Source organism: Sinocyclocheilus anshuiensis, unplaced genomic scaffold, assembly GCF_001515605.1.
Source record: "Sinocyclocheilus anshuiensis isolate Anshui unplaced genomic scaffold, SAMN03320099.WGS_v1.1 scaffold2038, whole genome shotgun sequence".
Classification (NCBI taxonomy): Eukaryota; Metazoa; Chordata; class Actinopteri; order Cypriniformes; family Cyprinidae; genus Sinocyclocheilus; species Sinocyclocheilus anshuiensis.
Window position 1 is genome coordinate 581942 of NW_015547765.1, and position 9952 is coordinate 591893.

General features: G+C 37.4%; 1 protein-coding gene across 2 annotated transcripts in view; it reads right to left on the reverse strand.

Moving 5' to 3' along the window:
* Window positions 1-428: 428 nt before the first annotated feature.
* Window positions 429-9952, reverse strand: part of LOC107704551 (GTP-binding protein 2-like) — an 11252-nt gene continuing 1728 nt past the window's right edge. For both annotated transcript variants that reach the window (XM_016507500.1, XM_016507499.1), the window contains 9 exons: window positions 9900-9952; window positions 8631-8828; window positions 8359-8533; window positions 6608-6827; window positions 6240-6375; window positions 6090-6148; window positions 4416-4587; window positions 4150-4314; window positions 429-3060 (listed from right to left, as the gene is read on the reverse strand). In XM_016507500.1, the coding sequence (XP_016362986.1) occupies window positions 2872-3060; window positions 4150-4314; window positions 4416-4587; window positions 6090-6148; window positions 6240-6375; window positions 6608-6827; window positions 8359-8533; window positions 8631-8828; window positions 9900-9952 (1367 nt within the window). In that variant the 3' untranslated portion in view covers window positions 429-2871. The remainder of the gene's footprint in view (window positions 3061-4149; window positions 4315-4415; window positions 4588-6089; window positions 6149-6239; window positions 6376-6607; window positions 6828-8358; window positions 8534-8630; window positions 8829-9899) is intronic.

Sequence of the window (9952 nt, forward strand, 5' to 3'; positions counted from 1 at the left end):
AAACTCTTGACTCACTGTTTTTGTCCTTTTCCCTATTTGGTTTCTGGTTCAAAAAAACATTTCTGGTAAACACATTTACTATGGAAGTCTATGCGACAAGGCACTGGAATAAGTTTAAACATTAAAATACACTGTTTAAAAAATATAGACACGAGACCAAACCAGGTAATCTATGCACAAAATGTACAAATATTATATACCATAAAATTACAAGCTTCACATTTCTGCAAATACACTTGCCCCATAGACTTACAAGTGCACTGTAAACCCATTTTCTGTTCTTTTTTAATTGTCCCAAATGTGGGACAGTTTAAAATAATCATATATAGTCTGCTGAAAAGAGCTTTACTTGTTTTTAACTTGTCATTTCCATGACAAACCATTGTATTTCCTGTCCTTAAATAATTACAAACAAGGGGTTTCCACAATAAAACATTTGATTCTTTATTACATCGGAACTAATAGCAAAGCAGTAGATAACTAGTCTGGTTTCTAGGTTTTTGAAGACTTTTTGCAGAAGTACATGAAATGAAGATACATCTCAAATGTAATAAAGCCCGCCAGTTGCACATCAGACAATACTAATTATTATTTGTGTAAGCACAACATGCACTGTTGACCAACAGCGGAAGTTATGAAAGCAATTGGGCCTCATTTATAAAACAAAAGCAGAACGAATTTCTTCGTAAAAATGTCTGTAAAATCAAGGTTTTACTAATTATTTACACTTGTAAATGCATTCTGCTCAAGCTTCATTACTGATGCTCAATGTTAAATGAAATGAGCTTTTACACATTAGCCGTCACATTAGTTTAGTAACTTCAAATGGTAGTTATATCTATGATCAGTATTCAATATTTTTGCAATTATTTTAACAATATCTCGAAATGGAGTGAACGAGACACACAACAACACAATGGTTATCTGGGTGACTGTGCATGCTCAAGACAAATGCCCATCACACAAAGCTGCCATAAGTTTAACCCAGTTAACCCTGTAAGCCATCGGAAATGACCTAAACCTTATATTTGCTTACAAACAATTGTGCAATATGCGTCATCTGTGAATACATTTAGAATTAGGCACAATGTAATCAAGCTAGTGAAAAAAAAACAATCATGCCTGACTGTTCCTACAACCCTAGAGCTCCAAAAATTCCCTTTCGGTTACCTCTTCTGTCCTGAAGATAGGGGGCGATATTCAATCACACTAACAATAGCACCGAAATGGTACAAGTGAACAAAAACAAGCCTGGTCATTTATTCATGAACCTTAAACAAAATTAATGTGTAAATCTTTTGCAAAACAATTTGTGGATTGTCCGATTCATTTAAATTAAAATCTTGCATTTTAGGTTTCATTAACGTGTTACGCCCCGTTTTTCATTCACTAAAAATTTGTGGAAAGACATTTTCAACTTTTGAAATTTCAATTTCGTTCAACCATAATGGAACAACTGTAAAACTACAACGCATTAAATGGAATATACTTTTGTCCATCACAATCTTGTTTCCATTTGTGACTACAGCCAGCCTCGCATTACTCTACGATTTCGGCTACAGTTCTTCCATTCAAGACAATTTCATTTAATGTATCATGTTCACATATTCTGACTAATAGCCTTTGTGACAAATCATAGATACAACGTATATCATACAAACTGACAGGCAACAATCATAAAGGACTGTAGAAATCATACAGTGGTTAGCTCAGCTTGGGTTATTATGTGTAAACTGGGGTGTGCACTGCAGACTTTCCAAATTTCGTCACCAGCATAGTATGTGCGTAGTCTGATTTTTCTAACCGTGCATATGCTGTACACTCAACTCGCATATGTGGCTTTAATTTTTCTTACACTAACTGGCCATCAAATGGAGTATACTTTGAAAAGCTATGTATTCGGCTATACACAAACACTCAGCCATCGTGCCAAATTTAAGTATACTTTAAAGCCTAGGCCTTTAACCCTGCTCTTGGACACCCACTGTCCTTCAAATTTCATTTCCAACCTGATTCAGCACACCTGGCCTGTGATTTTTCATGTGATCCTGAAGACCTTGATTAGCTGGTCCAGCTGTATGTGATTAGGGTTGTAGCTAAACTTGGCAGGACAGTGGGTCTACAGCAGGGATCCTTGACTCTGAACCTTGAGATCCACTTTCCTGCAGGGATTAGCTTCAACCTGGATTAAACACACCTACCTGCAACTTTGTAGTAATCCTAAAGACCTCGATTAGCTTGTTCAGGTGTGTTTGATTAGGGTTGGAGCTAAACTCTGCAGGAAAGTGGATCTCGAGGTCCAGAGTTGAGGACCCCTGGTCTACAGGAACAAGGTTGAAGACCCATGTCTCAAGGTGTACACTTTGTGAAAAAAAAAAAAATAAAGTGTTGTCAGATCTCCTGGGCTAATGTCATGTATTTAATATCACTGAGGACCTGAAGACGTTAGTAGAGCTGAAATAATGAATCTTCCGATGCTATGATTATGTTTTCATATCTATAATGCAGTCTGCAGGCAGGAATTCCTGCAGAAATCTGCTCCAGATACCCAACTTAGCGACTCCCAAATGCTTCACTCAAGGTCAGACAGCTTTAACTTAAGATGTGAAACACGCACATGTGCAAAAATAGGAGAGGTTTCCAAGCTCCATTACACCTAGCAGACATATACTCTAATCAACCCTCCAAATGTCACAGGAACCAAGAGCATTTACACACAGGCAAATCTGCGATTAATATAGGCAAATCTACAGAGTGGAAATGAAAGGTGCACGATTGAACTAGGGGATGCAAACTTAAGGCAAGGACAGGAAACCACTGCAGATGCAGTCAAATGTCCTCTTTTGATTAATGGTGTTACTCCCGATGTGTCTAACTGTGGTTCTGGTTGCGGTTCTGATCAGGCACGTGGTTCTGGGTTGAGGGTAGGAGGTGCGTCACGTGTCCGATGCCTTTGGTCACCCCCTCTCTGAAGAGCAGCTTGGCTCCCACGCGCAAGTACTCAGGATGCTTTAAGAATCTGAAACACACTACGGCTCTCTCACCTGTCCGCAGCTCCTCCTAGAGGACAAACACACACATTTTTCTATGATGATACACTTTTCAAAATAAAGGTTCCAAAATTGAATTATTTTTGTTTCCCAAATAACCTTTCATGGAACATTTAGTTAAAAAACAATTTGGGTTAGTTCACCCAAAAATGAAAATTCTGTCATTAATTACCCATCCTCATGTTGTTCCAAACCCGCAAGACCTTTGTTCATCTTCGGACCACAATTTAAGGTATTTTTGATGAAGTCCGAGAGCTTTCTAACCCTGCATAGACAGCAATGCAACCGAAAGGTTCCCAGGCCCAGAAAGGTATTAAGGACATTGTTAAAACAGTTAAAAAAGTCCATGTGACATCAGTGGTTCAATCGTACTTTTCCGAAGCTACGAGAATACTTTTTGTGCACAAAGATAACTTCATTCAGCAATTCTTCTCTTCCGCATCACCGTATGCCACCATTCACGAGAGTACTACAATGCATGTGTGTGCATTCCTCTGCTTGTAAACAAGGTGCAGCGCATGCGTCATGATACTCATATGAATGGCGGCAGACGGTGACATGGAAGAGAAGAATTTTGAATAAAGTCATTTTTGTTTTCTTTGTGCACAAAAAGTATTCTCGTAGCTTTGTAAAGTTAAGGTTTAACCACTGATGTTACATGGACTATTTTAACAATGTCCTTACTACCTTTCTGGGCCTTGATCGTGGTTCTGTTGCTGTCTATGGAGGGTCAGAAAACTCTCGGATTTCATCAAAAATATCTTAATTTGTCTTCTAAAGTTGAATGAAGGTCTTGCCAGGTTGGAACGACATGAGGGTGAGTAATTAATGACAGAATTTTCATTATTGGGTGAACTATCCCTTTAAAGTTAAAGAACTTTTTGATAATATGAAGAAACTTTTTCCACTATAAAGAACCTTTTGTGCAATGGAAAGATTCCATGGATATTTGAGGTTCTTCATGGAACAAAAGATGACAATAAAGAACTTTATTTTTAGGAGTAACACTTCTCAGAACATTGTTTTCTACAGAAGAAAGTAAGTCAAGTTCGTTTGTAAAGACTTGATTCCTATGTCAGGAAGTTTAAAAAATCTACACCTTTCCAAGGAGACACTCCACCGTGGCGGTCTGCCTTACATTCCCCACGTGTACCGTGACTTGGAAACCACGGCGGAAAGTCTTGGCGTGGAACAGGAGGACTATGGCGGCCTCAAACTGCCAGCAAATTGTAGGGTTCATTTTGGGACTCACCATGACCATGCCCTAAAAACACAAACACTCAAGATCAAAGACATCATAAAGATATATCTACATAAGGACTTTATTTAGTCTTTTCTCCTCTTGGTCTCGTTTTGAGATCAGACCTTTCGTAGTAATGAGCGATCAAAGTTCCCAAGTGCAAGTGTGGCGGCCTGTCCGGCTCTTAGCACACGGCAGCCAGAGCGATTTCTGTGGATACTGCACACCTTCAACCTCAGGAACCGCCCATCATCGGTGGGACCCACAACCAGCCGGTCTCCTTCACGACACACACCACTGTGTGTGAATAGAAAGTCAATTATGAACTAGAAAAGGAAAGCTCGTCAAGACAAACTGAACATTGATTGGCTTGAAAAAGCCTTGAAGTTTATATAGGCCTTAAGGATTGGTCACATTAACCATCATTTAACAGATTTTTGCTGGTCATTTCAAACTGGAAACTGGGAGATCAGGGATTCCATAAGAGGGTGAAAGACTTCCACATGAAGATTTCGCAAGGCATTGAAATGTGTGTGTAAATCAAATTCTACAATGCTAAAACATTGCTCTGAGTTGCTACGGTTTGATAGGTTGTTCTGAGTGGTTGCTAGGGCCTTGATAAGCAGTCACTAGGGTGTTTTAGGTGGTTGTGAGAATGTTATAAGACAGTTGGAAGAGTGAGAGGATTCTACAGTGTTGTTAGGGTGTTGCCTAGGTGTTTTGAGCGTTTCAGAGACAGTTGGAAGAGTGAATGGTTTCTAAGGCATTACTAGGGCGTTACCTAGGTGTTCCGAGCGTTTGAGAGACAGTTGGAAGAGTGGGTGGTTTCTAGGGCGTTGCCCAGGTGTTGCGAGCGTTTGAGAGACAGTTGGAAGAGTGGGTGGTTTCTAAGGAGTTGCTAGGGCATTGCCCAGGTGTTCTGAGCATTTCAGAGGCATTTGGAACAGTGGGTGGTTTCTAAGGTGTTGCTAGGGCTTTGCCTAGGTGCTCAGAGCGTTTGCGAGACAGTTGGAAGAGTGGGTGGTTTCTAAGGAGTTGCTAGGGCGTTGCCTAGGTGTTTTGAGCGTTTGCGAGACAGTTGGAAGAGTGGGTGGTTTCTAAGGCGTTGCTAGGGCGTTGCCCAGGTGTTCTGAGCATTTGAGAGACAATTAGAAGAGTGAGTGGTTTCTAAGGTGTTGCTAGGGCGTTGCCCAGGTGTTCTGAGCATTTGAGAGACAATTAGAAGAGTGAGTGGTTTCTAAGGTGTTGCTAGGGCGTTGCCCAGGTGTTCTGAGCATTTGAGAGTGCATTGCTATGGGGTTTGCTAAGAAGGTTTACAAAGCTAAAGAGTTCCGAGTAGTTGCAAGTATGTTACTTTGTTGTTGCTAGAGTGATCTAGGTGGTTGCTAAGATGTTGCTAGGATGCTATGGAATTACTAAGGTGTTCTGAATGGTTGCTAGGGTATTTATTTGTCCCTTATAAAACATGGTTTTATTATAGTGAAAGTGTAATGACCATGTTTTTTGGTGTATTGATTACCATTTGTATAACCACAGTTTTACTACACATACCATTGTTAAACTATGTTTAGTGTAACAAAACCATAGTTAATTTTTGGTTACCATGGTATAACTATAGTAACCATGTTTTTTTCTTTTCTCTTGTAGTGTATATATATATATATATATATACACACACACATACACAGTATATACTTACTACAAGAAAAAAGAGTGGTTGCTAGTGCATTGCTAGGTGGACGATAGGCAGTTATTAGACAGATGAACAGACAAGATTGACATAACAGATGTGAACTGACCTGTACAGTGTTCCACCAACTACTGTTCCTACATCAGGAACACTGTAAATCTCATCCACCTTTAAGAACACATCAATTTGACACCAAATATCTTGGAATATCTTAGAATTAAGACAAGATATGTACGCGTTGGTAAGAGTGTGTTTGTACCTGGAACTCCATGAGCTGCTGCATGAGCTCCTCTTGCTCCTTACTGTTGCTCAGAGGAGGAAGAATGTTGAAAAATACCTTCAGAAGGTCCAGATTCTCCCCAGACACACTGGAGAGGGTGAAGATGGGCGTCACACTGTAGGGAGAGCGATGCATCATTACACACACGCATACTGTACAAACTAGTGATGAACAGCTATCAGCGGTAAGGTACTTTGTAGGGTATTTTTAGAGCAAGTTACATATTTAAGTCTTAAAGGTACAGTACCAAAAATAGGCTGTTTAACTGTGAGGCTCAAAAATACTTCAGGTGGGAAAAAATGCAGTAAAGTGTATAATAACCCCTATATTCTCATACACACATGTACCTGGAGGATTGTGCAAACTGCTGTGCAGCCGTGACGGCATCATCAGGGTTGGACACCACCATTGGGACCTTATTGCAGCCGGGCTGTTTGAGCACTCTCTCCAACTGACGGACCGTTTTCTCCACTGTGCTTTTACCACAGAGGTCCACCTTACTCACCACAATGAATATGGGCACCTTCAGCGCCATCGCCAGACCCAGATGCTCTCTAGTTGTGCCAGCTGGGAGAATTTTACAGTGTGGGAATGACATATAATATGTTATGACACAAAATTTGTTAAAAGTAGGGTTGGGTGATCTGGGTGGTTTTGATTAATGATTTATAATTTGATCTTAAAAATAATATAGAAATATGCACTATCGTTTAAAAGTTTGGGGCTCAATAAGATTATATGGCTTTTGAAAAAATGTAATACTTGTATTCAGCAAGGATGCATTAAATTTAGAGATGCACCGATCGATCGGCCAGGGATCGGAATCGTCCGATTTTCCTCATGATCGGCCCGGATCGGTGATCGGTCGGTCAGTATCACTTCTTCCCGATTATCCGTTTTGTTACCAGCTGCACAGGCAATAACGTCAGCCACGCATTCTCGCTCTCTTCTCTCCGACGACCCCTTCTCTCTCTCACGTCCGCAGTCCAATATTCCTGCTACTGTCTGTCATGTTAATCAAAGAACAAAAGACAAAGAAAATCATTTTCTGCTCTTGACTGAATACGTTTTATAACTTTAATGGTAAGCATTAATCTGTATTTAATTTTTACAATGAAGACTACAGAAATTAAAGTAATCAAATGTAAAATAACACTGGATGTGTTATTTTACATTTGATTACTTTAATTTCTGTAGTATTCTTACCTGAATAAAAACCTACTTAACCTGAAAAACTTAGCTCTCTTTATTCTATTGCATTTATTTGTGCTGTTGTTTGCCATTTTTTTATTTGTTCTTATTTTATTACTGACATTTTACTTGTGTTTTTTTTATGAAAATAAAACTTTGCGTTGAAGAAAAGTAGATTTTTGTTTGTATATGCTGTCAATTATAGTTCTTAGAAATAAAATCGGAATCGACAAAAATCGTTATCGGCAGATCACACTAACAAAAAAATCGGAAATCGGAATCGGCCAAGAAAATTGCAATCGGTGCATCTCTAATTAAATTGATGAAAAGTCACAGTAAAGACATTTACAATATTTCAAAAGATTTCGATTTCAAACAAATGCAGTTCTTTTGAACTTTCTATCCTAAATAATTCTGGAAAATGTATCATGATTTCCTCAAAAATATCAAGCAGCACAACTGTTTTCAACATTGATAATAATAAGAAATGTTTCTTTTCACCAAATCAGCATATTAGAATGATTTCTGAAGGATCATGTGACACTGGAGTAAAAATTCTGGTTGAAAATTCAGATTTGCATCACAGGAATAAACTACATTTGGAAATATATTCAAATAGAAATTTTTTTTTTTTTTTTAAATTGTAATATTATTTCACATTACAGTTTTTACTGTATTTCTAAACAAACAAATACAGCCTTGGTGCGCATAAGAGACTTCTTTAAAAAATAGTCTCCAAACCTTTGAACAGTGGTGTAAATATTTTAAATAGTGTAAAATACTGATTTTATTGTAAATAATGAACATATCGGCCAGCTTTAGTTCAAGTTTTTATGGCTTGCTCATTACTCATAAATCACTTTTACAACTTATAGAGCAATATAAATATATATGCATAAATACAAACCAATGCCAGTATTGGCTCCCACCACCAGCATGGCAAAGTCTGGGCAGTAGCTTGTCAGGCCAAATATAGTGGTCTTCAAGTACTTATAATGACCAGCCAGGTCAATAAAAGTGATCATCTTAGAAGAGCTCTCACAGATCTCCTCTGCTGTACGGGAGTCACTGTAGTTTACAACCTAAAACAATGAAAAAGACCAGTATTTCTCAAAGCAACATGCTTATATGCTAGTAAGCAGGAGGTTATTGGTTTAAATTCCTGAATATTTGTCTCACCTCTCCTTTGCTGTTAAATCCCAGGATCTCAAAACTGATGCTGGACGTCCGTCCGGTTTGAATCTCATGCAGGTGTCTGAAGAGGTTGAGCCTGGCCCTGCCCCGTCCGTTATCCAGCTCGCCCTGAGTCAGCACCCCCAGCAGAGTTGACTTCCCTGAGTCCACGTTACCCAGAACAGCCACACGGAGATCCAGGAACTACACACACAAACACAGAAATCGCAGTGACAGTACTTAATACATTATTAGTTTAGTGGGTCAATGACAAATAAGGATGGCTGTGATGATAAAAAAGAAAATCTTTTAAAAATCGATTTTGAAAAATTGCAATTTTATTACTTTACAAATGGCTGTATAACAACCATGAATAAGTAATAAATATTATATTTAGCCTAAAAAACAGGCAAAATTATTGGATATATTTTAAGAAATTTAGAGAGTCTACTGTGGTCAGTGTTGTGATGATTTCATTTTTTGTGACTTTCCTCTCAACGGGACAACTAAACAGCTTCCTGTGAGTTATTTATACCCACTGGTTTTTAACTGGTGGAAAAAAGTTGTTATAAATATAATGCCAAAATTATGTATTTATTTGAATCAATTATTTGACAAATATTTTATATTTTAATAATCATGTACTGTTTTATTTTGTAAGAAATAATAATAATAAAATTAATAAGTTATTTTTTAAGAATGTAAGCCTTTTAATGAGAACTTTTCCAAAAAATGTCATTCTGAAATGTTCAAAAGTAGGCAAACGCCATAATTATTTTAAAACTTTTTTTTTTTTGTATTTTTAAAATGTTTTAATTTTCTATTTTGTATGTTTTAAGAAATAGTAATAAAATATATTTTTATTCCAATGATTCCTAGTTTATTCTAAGTTTTTTTACAAGTTTTTTTTATCCTTTTTACAAGACCTTTTTCGTAAATACAAAAAAAAAAAAAAAATTTTATAAAAATGCAAATTATATAATCATTTAAAAACTTTTTGTATGTTTTATATTTAATATTTAAAAAATGTTGTACTTTTTATTTAGTATTTTTTAAATAAATAATAATAATATATATTTTATTCCAGTAATAGTTGTTCGCAAGAATATAAGCTTTTTTAACAAATAATTCAAACAATTTAAAACATCTTCATCAAAACGTTTTCTTAACAGATCCTATAACAAAATGTGCCATGACTGATACAATAACTAAAACCACAACAACCACAATTCAATAGAAATTAAATGGAAACTGACTGAAGCATCACAAGCTCACCTGCTGGTCATCTGGAACTTTCCGCACAAGAACTTCAGCGATTTTCCGTCGCG